Here is a 19,602-nt window from a genome sequence, read left to right on the forward strand (position 1 = left end):
TTTATATGATTATTGATATAGTTAGGTTTGTCTGTTATCTCACTATTTGGTTTCTATTTGTTAAATCTGCTCTTTGTTCCCTTTTCCTCTGCTTCTACCTTCTTTCAGATTGAATATTTTTTGATTTCTATTTTATCTCTGTTGGTTGATTAGCTGTAACTTTTTATTGTGTTATTTTACTGGGTTACTTTAAGGTTTTAGGGTATATCTTTAACTTATCACAGTTTACCTTCTAATGATATTATACCAACTCACATATAGTATAAGAACCTTAGAGTAGTGTACTTCACTTCCCTCCTCCTGGTCTTTATGCTACTGGTGTCACACATTTTATTTATTTGTATCTTATACATGCCATAATACATTGTTATTATTTTTGTTTAAACAGTCAGTGTCAATTACTTAAAGAGATTTAAGTAATAAGAAAAATAATATATTTGCTCATATAGTTATCATTTTTGGTGTTCTTCATTCCTTTGTGTGAATCCATATTTCCATCTGCTAAAATCCATTATTTTCCTGCTTGAAAGACTTATTTTAACATTTCTTATAGTGCAAGGTGTGCTGGTGATACGCTCCTTCAGCTTTTGAAAAAGGGTTTTGCTTTCATTTTTGAAAGATATTTTTGCTGGGTATAGAATTTTGGGTTGATGATTTTTTTTCTTTCAGTAGCTTTAAAGATGTTGCCCTGCTATCTTCTTGTTTATTTTGTTTCCAGGGAGAAATCTGAGGTCATCCTTATCTTTCTGTGTACATAATGTGGCTTTTTTTTCTTGACTACTTTTAAGATTTTTTTTTTTTATCACTAGTTTGGAACAATTTGATTATGATGTGAAGTATAGTTTTCTTCATATTTCTTGTGCTTGGGTTTTGTTGAATTTCTTGAACCTGTTGTTTCATAGTTTTCACCAATTTTGAATTTTTTCAGCCATTTTGTCTTCAAATATTTTTTCTGTCTTCCTCTCTCTTCCCTCTCCTTCTGGGTCTCCAATTGAACATATATTAGCATGAATGAAATTGTGCCACATCTCACGGATGTGCTTTTATTTTTTAAAAAATTCTTTTTCCTCTCTGTGTTTTAATTTGGATAGTTCCTATTGCTATGTCTTCAAGTTCACTAATCTTTTGATCTTTTCCTCAGCAATGTCTAATCTGCCATAAATCCTAGTCAGTATATTTTTCATCTTGGACACTGTAGTTTATATATCTGAAAGTTCCATTAAAAAAAAATCTTCCTTACTTAATCTTCTACTTATCTTTTTGAACATATGTAATATTGTAATAATTGTTTCAATGTACTTGTTTGCTAACTCTAGCATTTGTGTTAGTTTGGGTTCACTTTTGATTGGTTGAGTATTCTCATTTTTTTTTTAATATAATAGTGTTTATTTTTACTTGTTGACAGTTTGCTTTATTTATTTATTTATTTTTGGCTGTGTTGGGTCTTCGTTTCTGTGCGAGGGCTTTCTCTAGTTGTGGAGAGCGGGGGCCACTCTTCATCGCGGTGCGCGGGCCTCTCACTATCGCGGCCTCTCTTGTTGCGGAGCACAGGCTCCAGACGCGCAGGCTCAGTAATTTTGGCTCACGGGCCCAGTTGCTCCGCGGCATGTGGGATCTTCCCAGACCGGGGCACGAACCCGTGTCCCCTGCATCGGCAGGCAGACTCTCAACCACTGCGCCACCAGGGAAGCCCGAGTATTCACATTTTGGCTTGTGTTTTCCTGCCTATTTGCATGCTTGATTGATTGCCAGACGTTGTGTTATTTACCTTGTTGGGAGCTGGATATTTTTTTATTCTGAGTATTGCATTGTGTGAATACGCCACACTTCATCCATTTTACTCTTGGTGGGCATTTGGATAGTTTTCAATTTTTGGCAATCGTTAAGAGCCCTGCTTGAATATTCTAGTACATGTGCTTTGGTGAATGAACATGTGTATGGATTTTCATTCAGTATGTATACCTGGGAATGTAATTGCTGGGTCATAGGGTATTCCTATGTTCAGCCTCAGTATATACTACCAAATAGTTTTATAAAACGGTTGTACCAATTTGTATTTCTACCAGGTGTGTATGCAAATTCTGCTTGTTCTCTGCTCACCAGTACTTGGTATTTTTCCATGTTTATTAGAGCCACATTTTATTTTAATTTGCATTTGTCTAACTTATGAAATTTAGCATATTCTCATAAATATTTTTCCATTTAAATATGTCTTCTATTAGATTATCTCTCTAGGTTTTCTTAATATATTCTGGATATGAATCCTTTTTTGGATATGTCTATAGGAAATGTTGTCTCCTACTCCATTACTTTTTCACTCAGTTTATCTTTTGAAGAGCACAGTTCTTAATTTTAATATAGTCTGGTTAACTTTTTTATCTTCTTAAATGGTTAGTACTTTTTGTGTTCTGTTTAGTAAATCTTCGCTCACTTTAGGACAAGATAGTCTCTCTAGTGTTTTGAAGCTATCATTTCTATGTTTTCTCTCTCTGGTTGCTTTTAAGATCAGCTCTTTGTCTTTCATGTGGATTTCACTTCATTCTACTCAGAATCATATATTTCTTAAAATCTGAAGAAATTTCAGCCACTTTTAATTATAGTTTTTCTCCATTCTTCTTGTTCTCTCCTTTTGCATCTCTGATAAGTCTTTCTGTTAGATTTTTTTTCATGTCTCTGAAATTCTTGTTTTTTATATTTTCTGTTATTTTTTCTCTCTGTGCTGTGTTCTGAGTAATTTCTTTAGTTTTTCTGGTTCCTTGATTGTCTTCTGAGCTTTGTATAATTTTCTATTTAACCTATACCAAATTTCTATTTTCATTTATTATATTTTTCATTTCTAGTAGTTTTATTTGGTTTTCCTTTACATGTGCCTGGTCAATTTTAATTGTTTTCTGTTATTTTTCCACCTTTCAGTACCCTTCTACTTTTTAAACATATGCATACTTATTTTATCCCATACCTGATAATTACAATAGTTGTACTCTTTCAGAGTTTATTTCTGCAGTTTGTTGTACTTCTGATTATTTCTCATATTAGCTTGTTTAACTGTGATTTTAAAAAAAAAATATTTATTTATTTTTGGCTGCATTGGGTCTTCGTTGCTGTGCGCAGGCTTTCTCTAGTTGTGGTATAATTGTGATTTTTGATTGCGATAAGCACCCTTCACTGAGCCCTCAATATTGCTAGCAGGTCTCTTCTATTTCCTTTATCAACTTTCTTTCTCATTCTTTGTAGTGGTTCTTTCAGGCATTCTCACTCTTCATAAACCTCTGCTCAGAAGTCTTTTCCATCATAGAAAACAAAAGCAAAGCAAAACAAATATTTATTGTGTATCTACTATGGACTGAACTCTGTGTTAGGCGCTGAACATTCAGAGGTCTAGAAGATAAACATATTTCTTCTCCTCTAGAATACTTGAAATCTGGAGGGGGAGCAGATGTAGATAAAAAGCATTCTAGATATAATTAGTTAATACTGTGAAAAGGAAAGTCAGTCAAAAAGTGGAATAGCAGGAGTAGTATTATAGTGGAAAGTCAACAAGACAACAAAGTTCACTTAGTATGAACAGTTTCACAATAATATTTAGAGTAAATATTAAGAGGAGACTAGATCTTAAAAGGATAAGGAATTAATCACTTTGTCAAGATAGGAGATTAGAACTATGTGTTTGGCAAGCCTCAGGATAAGCTGTGAGAGTTATGTGTTATTATATCCAATTTCAGACAAATTTAAATGTCTCCAAAGTAGAAACTTTGGACTTATTTGTAGTGCCATATTCAGTTTTCAGGTATTTTTATTTTTATTTGGAATTAAATTCAAACGCTAATCTTCAGAGAAATTCATTGATAATAGAGGCTTGCCATGTATTCGTTTTTTTTTCTTAACATCTTTATTGGAGTATAATTGCTTTACAATGTTGTGTTAGTTTCTGCTGTATAACAAAGTGAATCAGCTATATGTATACATATATCCCCACATCCCCTCCCTCTTGCGCCTCACTTCCACCTTCTCTATCCCACCCCTCTAGGTGGTCACAAAGTACCAAGCTGATCTCCCTGTGCTATGCAGCTGCTTCCCACTATCTGTTTTATATTTGGTAGTGTATATATGTCAATGCCACTCTCTCACTTCGTCCCAGCTTACCCTCCTCACCCGCCATGTCCTCAAGTTCATTCTCTTAGTCTGCGTCTTTATTGCTGTCCTGCCCCTAGGTTCATCCGAACCATTTCTTCAGATTCCATACATATGTGTTAGCATATGGTATTTGTTTTTTTCTTTCTGACTTACTTCACTCTGTATGACACACTTTAGGTCCATCCACTTCACTACAAATAACTGAATTTTGTTTCTTCTTATGGCTGAGTATATGTGCCACATCTTTATTTTTTTTTTTTTTGTGGTACTTGGGCCTCTCACTGTTGTGGCCTCTCCCGCTGCGGAGCACAGGCTCCAGACACACAGGCCCAGCGGCCATGACCCACGGACACAGCTGCTCTGCGGAATCCGGGATCCTCCCGGACCAGGGCACGAACCCGTGTCCCCTGCATCGGCAGGCAGACTGTCAACCACTGCACCACCAGGGAAACCCCTTTTTTAAATTTAATAAAAAAAAATTTTTTTTCACATCTTTATCGGAGTATAATTGCTTTACACTGTTGTGTTAGTTTCTACTGTATAACAAAGTGAATCAGCTATACATATACATATATCCCCATATCTCCTCCCTCTTGCGTCCACCTCCCACCCTCCCTATCCCACCCCTCTAGGTGGTCACAAAGCACCAAGCTGATCTCCTTGTGCTATGTGGTTGCTTCCCACTAGATATCTGTTTTACATTTGGTAGTATATATAAGTCCATGCCACTCTCTCACATCATCCCAGCTTACCCTTCCCCCTCCCCGTATCCTCAAGTCCATTCTCTACTAGGTCTGTGTCTTTATTCCTGTCTGCCCCAGGTTATTCATAACCTTTTTTTTTTTTAGATTCCATGTATATGTGTTAGCATATGGTATTTGTTTTTCTCTTTCTGACTTACTTCACTCTGTATGACAGGCTCTAGGTCCATCCAGCTCACTACGAAAAACTCAATTTCGTTTCCTTTTATGGCTGAGTAATATTCCATTGTGTATATGTGCCACATCTCCTTTATCCATTCATCTGGTGATGGACACTTAGGTTGCTTCCATGTCCTGGCTATTGTAAATAGAGCTGCAATGAACATTGTGGTACGTGACTCTTTCTGAGTTATGGTTTTCTCAGGGTATATTCCCAGTAGTGGGATTGCTGGGTCATAGGGAAGTTCTATTTTTAATTTTTTAAGGAACCTCCATACTGTTCTCCATAGAGGCTGTATCAATTTACAATCCCACCAGCAGTTTAGGAGGGTTCCCTTTTCTCCACACCCTCTCCAGCATTTATTGTTTGTAGATTTTTTTGATGATGGCCATTCTGACCAGTGTGAGGTGATACCACATAGTGGTTTTGATTTGCATTTCTCTAATGATTAGTGATGTTGAGCATCCTTTCATGTGTTTGTTGGCAGTCTGTATATCTTCTTTGGAGAAATGTCTGTTTAGGTCTACTGCCCATTTTTGGATTGGGTTGTTTGTTTTTTGATATTGAGCTGCATGAACTGCTTGTAAATTTTGGAGATTAATCCTTTGTCAGCAGCTTCATTTGCAAATATTTTCTCCCATTCTGAGGGTGGTATTTTCGTCTTGTTTATGGTGTCCTTTGCTGTTCAAAAGCTTTTAAGTTTCATTAGGTCCCATTTGTTTATTATTGTTTTTATTTACATTTCTTTAGGAGGTGGATCAAAAAGGATCTTGCTGTGATTTATGTCATAGAGTGTTCTGCCTGTGTTTTCCTTTAAGAGTTTGATAGTGTCTGGCCTTACATTTAGGTCTTTAATCCGTTTTGAGTTTATTTTTGTGTATGGTGTTAAGGAGTGTTCTAATTTCATTCTTTTACATGTAGCTGTCCAGTTTTCCCAGCACCACTTATTGAAGAGGCTGTCTTTTCTCCATTGTATACTTTTGCCTCCTTTATCAAAGATAAGGTGACCATATGTGCGTGTGTCTATCTCTGGGCTTTCTATCCTGTTGCATTGATCTGTATATCTGTTTTTGTGCCAGTACCATATTAACTTGATTACCATAGCTTTGTAGTATAGTCTGAAGTCCGGGAGCCTGATTCCTCCAGCTCCGTTTTTCTTTCTCAAGATTGCTTTGGCTATTCGGAGTCTTTGTGTTTCCATACAAATTGTAAAATTTTTTGTTCTAGTTCTGTGAAAAATGCCATTGGCAGTTTTATAGGGATTGCATTGAATCTGTAGATTGCTTTGGGTAGTATAGCCTTTTTCACAATGTTGACTCTTCCAATCCAAGAACAAGGTATATCTCTCCATCTCTTTGTATCATCTTTAATTTCTTTCATCAGTGTCTTATAGTTTTCTGCACACAGGTCTTTTGTCTTCTTAGGTTTATTCCTAGGTATTTTATTCTTTTTGCTGCAGTGGTAACTGGGAGTGTTTCCTTAATTTCTGTTTCAGATTTTTCATCATTACTGTATAGGAATGCAAGAGATTTCTGTGCATTAATTTTGTATCCTGCAATTTTACCAAATTCATTGATTAGCTCTAGTAGTTTTCTGCTAGCTTCTTTAGGGTTCTCTGTATAGTATCATGTCATCTGCCAACAGTGACAGTTTTACTTCTTCTTTTCTGATTTGGATTCCATTTATTTCTTTCTTCTCTGATTGCAGTGGCTAAGGCTTCCAAAAGTATGTTGAATAATAGCAGTGAGAATGGACATCCTTGTCTTCTTCCTGATCTAAGAGGAAATGCTTTCAGTTCTTCACCATTGAGAACGATGTTGGCTGTGGGTTTGTCACATATGGCCTTTATTATGTTGAAGTAGGTTCCCTCTATGCCCACTTCCTGGAGAGTTTTTATCATAAATGGGTGTTGAATTTTGTCAAAAGCTTTTTCTGTATCTATTGAGATGATCATATGGTTTTTATCCTTCAATTTGTTAATATGGTGTATCACATTGATTGATTTGTGTATATTGAAGAATCTTTGCATTCCTGGGATAAACCCCACTTGATCGTGGTGTATGATCCTTTTAATGTGCTGTTGGATTCTGTTTGCTAGAACTTTGTTGAAGATTTTTGCATCTATATTCATCAGTGATATTGGCCTGTAGTTTTCTTTTTTTGTGACATCTTTGTCTGGTTTTGGTATCAGGGTGATGGTGGCATCGTAGAATGAGTTTGGGAGTGTTCCTCCCTCTGCTATATTTTAGAAGAGTTTGAGAGGGATCGGTGTTAGCTCTTCTCTAAGTGCTTGATAGATTTCACCTGTGAAGCCATCTGGTCCTGGGCTTCTGTTTGTTGGAACATTTTTAATCACAGTTTCAATTTCAGTGCTTGTGATTGGTCTGTTTATATTTTCTATTTCTTCCTGGTTCTGTCTGGGAAGGTTGTGCTTTTCTAAGAATTTGTCCATTTCTTCCAGGTTATCCATTTTATTGGCATGTAGTTCCTTGTAGTAATCTCTGCTGATCCTTTGTGTTTCTGCAGTGTCAATTGTTACTTCTCCTTTTTCATTTCTAATTCTATTGATTTGAGTCTTCTCCCTTTTTTTCTTGATTAGTCTGGCTAATGGTTTATCAATTCTGTTTATGTTCTCAAAGAAGCAGCTTTTAGTTTTATTGATCTTTGCTATTTTTTCCTTCATTTCTTTTCACTTATTTGTGATCTGATCTTTATGATTCCTTTCCTTCTGCTAACTTTCGGGGTTTTTTTTTCTTTCTCTAATTGCTTTAGGTGTAAGGTTATGTTGTTTATTTGAGATGTTTCTTGTTTCTTAAGGTAGGATTGTATTGCTATAAACTTCGCTCTTAGAACTGCTTTTGCTGTATCCCATAGGTTTTGGGTCATCCTGTTTTCATTGTCATTTGTTTCTAGGTATTTTTTTATTTTCTCTTTGATCTCTTCAGTGATCTCTTGGTTATTAAGTAGTGTATTGTTTAGCCTCCATGTGTTTGTATATTTTACAGATTTTTTTTTCCTGTAATTGATATCTAGTCTCTTAGCATTGTGGTCAGAAAAGATACTTGATATGATTTCAATTTTCTTAAATTTACCAAGGCTTGATTTGTGACCCAAGATATGATCTATCCTGGATAATGTTCCATGAACACTTGAGAAGAAAGTGTATTCTGTTGTTTTTGGATGAAATGTCCTATAAATATCAATGAAGTCCATCTTGTTTATTAATGTATCACTTAAAGCTTGTGTTCCCTTATTTATTTTCATTTTGGATTATCTGTCCATTGGTGAAAGTGGGGTGTTAAAGTCCCCCACTATGATTGTGTTACTGTCAGTTTCCTCTTTTATGGCTCTTAGCAGTTGCCTTATGTACTGAGGTGCTCCTATGTTGGGTGCATAAATATTTACAATTGTTATATCTTCTTGGACTGATCCCTTGATCATTATGTAGTGCCCTTCTTTGTCTCTTGTAATAGTCTTTATTTAAAGTCTATTTTGTCTGATATGAGAATTGCTACTCCAGCTTTCTTTTGATTTCCATTTGCATGGAATATCTTTTTATATCTCCTTACTTTCAGTCTGCATGTGTACCTAGGTCTGAAGTGGGTCTCTTGTACACAGCATATATATTGGTCTTGTTTTTGTATCTATTCAGTCAGTCTGTGTCTTTTGGTTGGAGCATTTAGTCCATTTACATTTAAGGTACATTTACATTTATCAATATGTATGTTCCTGTTACCATTTTCTTAATTGTTTTCAGTTTGTTTTTGTAAGTCTTTTCCTTCTCTTGTGTTTCCTGCCTGGAGAGGTTCATTTACCGTTTGTTGTCAAGCTGGTTTGGTGGTGCTGAATTCTCTTAGCTTTTGCTTGTCTGTAAAGGCTGTAATTTCTCCATCAGATCTGAATGAAATCCTTGCGGGGTAGAGTAATCTTGGTTGTAGGTTTTTCCCTTTCATCACTTTAAATATGTCCTGCCACTCCCTTCTGCTTGCAGAGTTTCTGGTGAAAGATCAGCTGTTAACCTTATGTGGATTCCCTTGTATGTTATTTGTTGCTTTTCCCTTGCTGCTTTTAATAGTTTTTCTTTGTATTAGTTTTTGATAGTTTGATTAATATATGTCTTGCTGTGTTTTTCCTTGTATTTATCCTGTATGGGACTCTCTGTGCTTCCTGGACTTGGGTGGCTATTTCCGTTCCCATGTTAGGGAAGTTTTCAACTATAATCTCTTTAAATATTTTCTCAGACTCTTTGTTTTTCTCTTCTTCTTCTGGGAGCCCTATAATTCAAATGTTGGTGCATTTAATGTTGTCCCAGGGTTCTCTGAGACTGTCCTCAATTCTTTTCATTTGTTTTTCTTTATTCTGTTCTGTGGCAGTTATTTCCATTATTTTATCTTCCAGGTCACTTATCTGTTCTTCTGCCTCAGTTATTCTGCTATTGATTCCTTCTAGAGAATTTTTAATTTCATTTACTGTGTTGTTCATCACAGTTTGTTTGCTCTTTAGTTCTTCTAGGTCCTTGTTAAACGTTTCTTATATTTTCTCTATTCTATTTCCAAGATTTTGGCTCATCTTTACTAACATTATCCTGAATTCTTTTTCAGGTAGGCTGCCTGTTTCCTCTTCATTTGTTTGCTCTGGTGGGTTTTTACCTTGCTCCTTCATCTGCTGCATATTTCTGTCTTCTCATTTTGTTTAACTTACTGTGTTTGGGGTCTCCTCTTCACAGGCTTTGGGTTCTTTGTTCCTGTTGTTTTTGGTGTCTGCCCCCAATGGGTGAGGTTGGTTCAGTGTGTTGTGTAGGCTTCTTGGTGGAGGGGACTGGTGCCTGTGTTCTGGTAGGTGGGCCTGGATCTTCTGGTGGGCAGGGCTGTGTCTGGTGTTGTGTTTTGGCATGTCTGTGAACTTAGTATGAGTTTAGGCATCCCTTATGCCAATGTGTGTGGTTGTTTTTTGTCTTACTAGTTGTTTGGCATGGGGCGTTCAGCACTGGAGCTTGCTGGCCATTCGGTGGATCTGGGTCTTAGCGTTGGGACGGAGATCTCTGGGAGAGCTCTCACCAATTGATATTACGTGGGGCTGGGAGGTCTCTGGAGGTCCAACGTCCTGGACTTGGCTCTCCCACCTTGGAGGCTCAGGCCTGATATCCAGCCGGAGCACCAAGACCCTGCCAGCCCCACGGCTCGGAGGAAAAGGAAGAAAAAAAGCGGGGGGCGGTGGGGGGAAGAAACCAGATAGAATCCCAAACCAAATGGTAAAAGCAAAACTAGGCAAAATCACACAAAGTAACATACACACACACACTCATAAAAAGAAATAATAATAAAAAAAGAACAGTCAGAACCCTAGGACAAATGGTAAAAGCAAACCTAAACAGACAGAACCACACAAAGAAACATATGCATACACACTCACAAAAAGAGAAACAAGGGGGGGGAAATAAATTAATTAATTAAAAAAAGAAGAGAGCAACTAAACCATTAAACAAATTCACCAATGATAACAAGCACTAAAAACTAAACTGAGAGAAACGTAAAAACCAGAAACAAATCAGACGCAGAAAGCAAACCCCAAGTCTACAGTTGCTCCCAAAGTCCACTGCCTCAATTTTGGGAACATTCGTTATCTATTCAGGTATTTCACAGATGCAGGGTTCATCAGCTTGATTGTGGGGATTTAATCTGCTGCTCCTGAGGCTGCACAGAGAAATTTCCCTTCTCTTCTTTGTTCGCACAGCTCCTGGGGTTCAGCTGGGGTTTTGGCCCCACCTCTGCGTGTAGGTCACCCTCAGGCATCTGTTCCCTGCCCAGACAGGAAGGGGTTAAAGCAGCAACAATTTCTTGCTCACTCAGGCCAGGGAGAAGGAGGGTACAATAGTCATAATTGGAATGCGGGGCGAGCCTGCGGCGGCACAGGCTGGCATGACATTGAGGCACACCGTGTGTTCTCCCGGGGAAGTTGTCCTTGGATCTTGGGACCCTGGCAGTGGCCGGCTGCACAGGTTCCCGGAGGTGGTGTGTGTGTGGGTAGTGACTTGTGCTTGCACACAGGATTTTTGGTGGCAGCGGCGGCAGTGTTAGCATTCCGAGCCCATCTCTGGGGTCCAAGCTGATGGCCGCAGCTTGCTCCCGTCTATGGAGCTCGCTTAGGTGGTACTCTGCCTTCTGTGGGCACACAGGGAAGGAGTCCTCTCTCCTCATGCACCCCGAAACAATGGTCAATATATTGGTCAATAAAAACAATATATTTAAGAATTTTATATTCTTACTGTTTAGCTTGTTAGTTTTGATTTTATAATTTGAGTATAAATATTCATGACAGTAAATACAATGTGCAATTTTATTTGATTTTAAGAACTAGTTATGTGATTACATACATTTTTACATATTGACAAACATGATATTTTATTTGCAAATCTCATTTTAGAGAGCACTAATATCTATATCCTGAGCCAAATGAGGCAATAAGAAAATATATTTTTATATTATGTCTTCATAAGAGAGTTGATTATATTCGGAATATAGGATATTATTATTAACAACAGTAGTACTGATAATGCCTTATATTAGTTAGCACCAGAGTGTACAGAACATTTCAGCATTCATTCTCATTTGATTTTCATAACAGCCTGAATAGGCAGAATATGAGACTTATCTTCATTTAAATTGAAAAAAAAGAATTTAAAAGATTGTGCTGTGCTCCATATGGAGAGTAATGGGAATATAGTACCATTATTGACATTTCTTTGCATTTATTTAGAGTATAGTTTATATTTTTATTTTGTAGATGAAAATGAACTGTTACCTGTAAGCTCAGGATGTACAATAGAAGATCATGTGATTGCGGGAAGTGTAGAAGAATTTCGTAAAGACTTTATTTCAAGAATATGGCTTACCTATAGGGAAGAGTTTCCTCCAATAGAAGGCTCAGCTTTGACAACGGACTGTGGTTGGGGCTGTACACTAAGAACTGGCCAGATGCTGTTGGCTCAAGGACTCGTACTACACTTCCTTGGTAGAGGTAAATCAAATCTCTGGTTTTGGGGGTTTTGTTATTGTTACTCTTTTTAAAATTTGAACTCTAGCTTGCAAACTGAATAAAATTCCCTGATGTTAATTTCCTGAGTCCCCTATGTCTTCTAAAGTTGTAACTAATCTAGCATGTAACATCTTTGTTGGACTGGGCCATTCACCTTTCAAAATACAGATTAAACATAAGTATTATTCATGACTACCACTATGAATTAATTAAGTTCAAATTTTAGTAGTCTGTGGATTTTTTGTTGCTGTTATCATTTAATTCTTTTTGATTGAACTCTGGATTATCTCCAGTTCAGTAAATTCTGGGCAGGTCAACAGCAGTGACTTTGAGCAGAAAATTATTGAGCAGTTAATGTTTTTACATTATTTAAATCTTAAGAAATTTTACAGTTTTATGCTTTAAAATTATTTTTATCTTTATAAATGTGATTATAATCAGTTAAATTGATTAGGGCATTTTCTTAATAAGGTCATCATGCTTAGACTTTTAGACTCTCAGAAATGTCATTGATACTAACTTACTTATATCTATTTTTTCCAATGTGCCACCTTTCTTACCATTTCTATTAGTTCATTTTTATATAATGTGTACATTTGTAGGAGGATTTTAGTTGACCATTTTAGGCTATCATATCTGGTTATTACTAAGTGTCGTTATATTTTTTTAAGTGTCAGACAATTTTCTGCAATGCATGGCATATATTTAATAACCTTTCTGTAGGGATTATTGATGAGATCATTTGGAGAGAAAGTTTATTCAAGAGCAGTGTGGATATTGCAAGGAAAAGGAATTTTTCAGCCTTTTGTGGGATGATTTATTTATAGTCTCATGAAATCATGGACAAGAATTGGAATACTTTTCACACTCCTGACTAGGTCCCTGAATCTGTGACTCATTTTGTTAGCTTGAAATTATATGAATGTTTGGGGACTGTTGTGTTATTGAAAACAGTGAGGTAGTGATATAATTGATTTCGGGGGGGATCTTTGATCTCTAATGACTTCTTTTATTAACTTCATTTACTAGCGAATTGATGTTACTCCCTAAATAATAAAGTTATTTTGAAAGGACTGTATGAGAAAAAAAAACACCTTGTAAAGAAATATTAAACTTCCAGGTCAAACTTCTATTTTAACGTATAAGCAAAACAAAATCCACTTTCTGAAGTTAAACCCTCATAAATACTATGATTGTTAGTTGAATATGTTTATTGTGCCTTTGTGTAGTCAAGACTGGATGTCTGGTGAGCAGTACTGGTAATGGAATACAAAAGTCTTTATTCCACCTTAGCACTGTCAAAAAAAAGAAAAGAAAGAAAAACATATTCCAGAATTGTCCATTTGTACCTAAGTTTACTATTTTTTCTCTTTCATTTCGGTAATTTTTTCCTGATTATATGTAATATATCCCCATTTAAAAAATTTTAGAAACTACAGAAAAGTCTGGAGAATAATATTTCAACTCAAAAGTAAACATCATTGGTATATTGGCATGTTTCCTCTGCTTGTACGTTTATTTGTTCTTTTACACAGCTTTATTTAGGTATAATCAACATACCATAATTTCACTCATTTAAAGTGAACAACAATTCAGTGGTTTTTAGTATATTTACAGAGTTCTACAATTATCCCCATAATCTAATTTTAGGACATTTTCATCTTCCCCCAAAGAAACCTCATACCCATTAGCAGTCATTCCCAATAGCAACCATTAATCTACTTTCTGTCACTATAAATTTGCCTATTTCTGACTTTGCTATTTTAGTTTAGTAACCCATATGACTTAAAATGCTACATGCTTATTTTAGTAGAATTGTTAAAGTCTAACTATTTAAAAGATCTGAACACCTTGCTTTGGAACTGCTATAGCTTGGACCTGGCCTGATGCTTTGAACATTGAAAATTCAGACTCTGAATCATGGACTTCCAACACTGTAAAAAAATTTGCTGCATCATTCGAAGCATCGCTTTCAGCGGAAAGAGAACTCAAAACCCCAACAATTTCTCTGAAGGAAACAATCAGGAGATATTCTGATGATCGTGAAATGCAAAATGAAATTTATCACAGGAAAATCATCTCTTGGTTTGGTGATTCCCCCTTGGCTCTCTTTGGTTTACATCAACTAATAGAATATGGAAAGAAGTCTGGGAAAAAAGCTGGAGATTGGTATGGACCAGCTGTGGTTGCTCACATTTTAAGGTAAAATTGTTTTAAAATTTTTCATCTTGTGACAGAGGTCCTCAGGCTCAGAGATAGTGATTTTTGCAGTACATATATATTATTGGAACTTTTAAAGTCTAACTGTATGAGAATATTCATAAAGTAGCTTTCATTTACTGTTAGGGAAAAAACAAGACATATTGTGACTCTAGTTACATTTAATTTATCTACTGACAAATTTTTCTTCTTTTGCTCATAGGTATAGATATCCAAGGTCTCTTTCTAACCAGGTTTTCATTAGACTACCTTATTGAAATGTTCTAAAAACTAACAACTCTTTCAACCTTGGAACATGAATAACATTATAGTTTTTTTTTTTAGTAGTGTAACCTGGGGGCTGTAATATACTGATAGTGTAATGAAATGTCAAGAGCTAAAATTGATGTTTTCAGCATTTCTTTGCACACATCAAATTCTTGTGAATTGTAAATGTATGGGAGTATTAATGTTATAATTATATCATAGTAAAATAAAGTGTCTGTGACATTCAGAGTAAGAAAAAAGTCGAAAGTCAGATTTCACTATACCTCAGCTTTTTATGTGCCAATTATTTGGATGCTACTTAAGTTTTTTAAAAAATTGTCATATTTATTGTGTCCCACTATTATTATTAACTGAATCATTAATATTGTCATCCAAGTACAGCATGTTATAGTAAATTTAGTCTATTTAGAATAATATACAAAATCCAAATTAGTACAAAGGGTGTTTTTGCTTATTAAGAGGCTTTTATATTTTATAGGTCAGATGCTTATAGTTGAAAAAGTAGTTGCCTAATATTATTAAATGGATTGTTAATAATGTCAAGTCCAGCTTGGTATGATATGTATAAAAACATAGTCATAAAAGCATGGTTTCTACTCTTCAAGATACTATGTTCTGTATCCCAGGGATCAGAACACTTTTTCTATAAAAGGCCTAATGGTAAATAGTTTAGGCTTTGCAGGCTATATAAGGGCTCTATTGCTCATTTAGCTCTTTTTTTTCTTTTTTTGTTTTACAGTCGTTGAAAACTGTAAAAACCATTCTTAGCTTGCAGGCTGTACAAAAACAGGCCACACGTCATGCTTGAACTATGGGCCATAGTTTTCCCATCCCTCTTTTATATTAACACATACAAACATGCATAATAAGGCATGTTAAGTTAAAAAATTATAAAGATACAGTTAAATAAAAGTATTTTTCCACAATTTGTGTAATTTCCTTTTACATATATTGTTGTGATTTTTTTTTTCACTTCATGTGCACCATTGAGAATATTATACTCACTTGGAAATATTTTCCAATTTGCAGTTTTACTTATAGAATTCTAAGACTTGAAAGTAGGAAATTCATTTGTTCAGGTCATATAGGTTTTTGAATGAAGGAAAAAAGTCATGCTATTGTTTAAAGAAAAGAAAAAATCTTTCATAAATGTACCAGAGGACAATCATACTTTGCTAGTCAGTAATGTAAGTTAATATGAAGCAAACCTTGAAGCATATTGTAATACCACTGGGTAGAAAACATTTAATATAGCCAGGTGAGTTTGAGAGAAATTCTTTTTTGGGGGGCAGCGTGGGGTTCACACCTTTGTACCCAAGAATTTTAAAATATGTTTTTTAAACTTATGTTTTAATGTTTTTGGAGTAATTTAGTGTAATATTCTACTTTGAAAAAATTGATTTTTGATACCATTCAGATGATAGTTTTGAAAGCAGACACTATAGGGTAAATAGGAAAGTCAAGAAAATGATGGCTTTCTTTTCCCTTAAATTAAATCTTTTGTTATTAACTGGAAATGTTCGTTAGGATTTTAAAGGATAATGCTTGTTATTTTCTTAGAAAAGCAGTTGAAGAAGCAAGACACCCAGATTTACAAGGAATAACTATTTATGTTGCGCAAGATTGTACAGGTGAGGAATGTATTATATAATTCTACTTTTTACCCATTTATTTGGTCAGACCTTTTTAAAAATTTAGGTATAATTGATATATAACATTATGTTAGTTTCAGATGTATAACATAATGATTCAGTATTTGTATATATTGTGAATGATCGCCATAATTAGTCTAGTTAGCATCCGTCACCATACATAGTTAGAAATTTTTTTTTCTTGTGATGAGAACTTTCAAATATACAATACAGTATTATACAGATATAGAACTATATTCCAGTATTCCAGTTCTATATTCCAGAACTATATATCCAGTATTATACAGGACACAGAACTAGTGCCCATCCCCATGCTGTACATTATATCCTTATGACTTATTTATCTTATAGCTGGCAGTTGTACCTTTTAGTGCCCTTCACCCATTGTGGTCCCCCCATCCCACTTCTGCCAGCCATCAGTCTGTTCTGTGTATCTGTGAGCTTGGTGTTTTGTTTATTCATTTTGTTCTGCTTTTTAGAGTCCACATATAAGTGAGATCATACAGTATGTGTCTTTCTCTGTCTGACTTATTTCACTTAGCATAACGCCCTCAGGGTCTATCCATGTTGTCACAAATGGCAAGATTTCACTCTTTTTTATGGCTAAATAATATTCCACTTTATATATGTACCACATTTTCTTTATCCATTATCCATTGATGGGCACTTAGGTTGTTTCAATATTTTGGCTATTGTAAATAATGCTGCAGTGATTAAAGAGGTGCATTTATCTTTTTGAGATAGTGGTTTCGTTTTCTTCAGATAAATACCCAGAAGTTGAATTGCTGGATCACATTGTAGTTCTATTTTTAATTTTTTGAGGAACCACTGTACTGTTTTCCTTAGTGGCTGCACCAACTTACATTCTCAACAACAGTGCACAAGGGTTCCCTTTGCTCCATATCTTCAACAACATTTGTTGTTTCTTGTCTTTTTGATAATAACCATTCTAACAGGTGTGAGATATCTTGTGGTTTGATTTGCATTTCTCTGATGTTTAGTGATGTTGAGCACCTTTTCATGTACCTGTTGGCCATTTGTATGGCTTCTTTGGAAAAATATCTCTTCAGATCTTCTGCCCATTTTTTTAATTGGATTATTTGTTTTTTTGATGTTGAATTATGTGAGTTATTTGTATATTTTGCATATTAACCCCTTATCAGATATATGATTGCAAATATTTTCTTCTATTTGGTAAGTTACCTTTCCATTTTGTTGATGGTTTCCTTTGCTGTACAGAAGCTTTTTAGTTTGATGTATTCTCGTTTGTTTATTTTTGCTTTTGTTGCCTTGTGGTGTCAAATTAAAAAAATTATCACCAAGACCAATGTCAAGGAGCTTTCTACCTGTTTTCTTCTAGGAGTTTGTGGTTTCAGGTCTTGTGTTCAAATCTTTGTTGATCGATTTTGATTTAATTATTGTGTATGGTATAAGATAGTGGTCCAATTGTATTATTTTGCATGCGGCTGTCCAGTTTTCCCAATACCATTTATAATTAGATTTTTCATAAGTATTTAGCTTATCCCAATTATACTGTAAATGATGAAAGTAGAGACCATGTTTTACACATTTTTGTTCCTACATTGCACCCTGTATAGGCACTGATTAAATATTTCCTGATTGAATATATACTATGAATTATTAGTTACAATATTAAAATAAGTTCTTAAGAAAAATTTCAGTATTTAAAATGACTACTTAAAAAAGATAGGTGGGAAAATTTAACATAGGTATATACTTGGGGTGCATGTCTGCCATGTTTCATCTCATTGGGGATGTGTTTCAAGGAAGGAAAATTCTCTGTTTGATTTGTTTCTCACTAGTCAGTCCTTCAGTAAATCATCTGATCATTATGCAGCTATTGTCCAGAATGTTGCTTTGTTTTATTGTTATGGGTATTCTGTTTAATGACCAGTATCTATAGTAATTTTGAAACTCTATTGGGGATAAAATAGAGACCTTAATTTCCTAATAAAATAAAGCGCCTTCAAAATAAACCACCTCATGTTGTTTATTTTTTACCGAAATGCTGTTAAGAGGATAAAATATGTTAATGTTTGGGGAAAGTTAAATTTGCTTCAATTATGTTTAATATAAGGGTATTTACAAAATGCTTGAGATTACCCTGGTAACTGACTAGTGTTTATAGTGTGGATATAATCGTTACCAAATACACGTGCATTTTGTTCGGCCTTTTGTTAAGGTTAATTGGATTTTTAAGGAAGACTGATAAGCCATGATTATAGCCATATGAACATGAAAGTTTTAAGTTTTCAGATGAGTGTGTGAATTTTGCAGGTACTGTATTTGTTTTTCAGGTAGGAAATCTTGCAAGTAAAATGTACTGTGTTAAGAGTTCTAATTAAGTCAGAGGATGTGCTTAAACAATTAGTCATTAAATAATTTATGAATTTGCCTTTTGTGCTTTTATTGATATCAATCAGCCTTGGTCTTATGCGTTACATATTGTTAGTTAATTAAAGAACACAGAGCTACTCAATATCTAAGTGGTTTGTGTAATTTGAAGTAGATCTTAAAATTTTGAACACTGATGTTTAAAATTCTAAAGGGAGAGTTTATATTACTGTAGTGCATTTTGATAGATTGTGAGGTTAGGAACTAGGTGAAGCCAGAGTCTATTAATAATTCCCCTCCACACCCCCATCTTCATTAGTGTTTTTAAAAGCTCCACTTTCTATTCATTTTCTCTTCCTCTCATTCTGTATTCTCTTCCTTTGTAATTGCATATTTTTCCATGCCTTTAGGTAGTTAGGACTGTGCTCTATATACTAGGACTTCTAAAACTGCATTTCTAGTGCTACTTGTATTAATATGAGGTAACTTGTATTTTCTGCTGTCCTTCAAATATTTCCATCTGGATGTTCTACAAACACTTCAAATTCAGCGTGTTTAAGATTAAACCTGTCATTCCCCTCTACACCACTGCTTTCTTGCTTTCTATTTTCTCTTCACTAATAGTATCATGTCCACGTGCGTGCATACTTATTCTTGACTCTTTTTTCATTGCTTATATCTAGTTAGTCAACCAAAGCTTGACAAATTATACTTAAAAAAATGCATCTGAAATCTGCTCTCTCTTCTTCACTCTCATTGATTTAGATCAGACCCTTATCTCTAACTTGGACTTAACTTGATTTCCCTTTCTTTTCTTTCTCTCATTCATCTGATCAAAAGAAATTGATCATGTCCCTTAATTTAAAACCAATGACTGTCTATTAACTCTAGTCTCAAGTTATTGTAGCATGTAAAGCACATGAAGTTCTTTACCATTTGTCTTGACCTACATTTCCAGCATCACCTCTCAACACTGTCTTCCATGCTGATACACCAAAGTACCATCAACCTGCAAGCC

The 19,602-nt window shown here is 35.1% G+C and overlaps 1 protein-coding gene across 1 annotated transcript in view; it reads left to right on the plus strand.

Annotated features, from left to right (window-relative positions):
• Positions 1-19,602, plus strand: part of ATG4C (autophagy related 4C cysteine peptidase) — a gene marked incomplete at its 5' end in the record, with an annotated part of 60,235 nt that overhangs the window by 14,814 nt on the left and 25,819 nt on the right. The window contains 3 exons of the mRNA XM_079697876.1: positions 11,839-12,072; positions 13,962-14,292; positions 16,138-16,208. Coding sequence (XP_079554002.1) covers positions 11,839-12,072; positions 13,962-14,292; positions 16,138-16,208 — 636 coding nt within the window. The remainder of the gene's footprint in view (positions 1-11,838; positions 12,073-13,961; positions 14,293-16,137; positions 16,209-19,602) is intronic.

Source organism: Hyperoodon ampullatus (genome assembly GCF_949752795.1).
Source record: "Hyperoodon ampullatus genome assembly, chromosome: 2".
NCBI lineage: Eukaryota > Metazoa > Chordata > Mammalia > Artiodactyla > Ziphiidae > Hyperoodon > Hyperoodon ampullatus.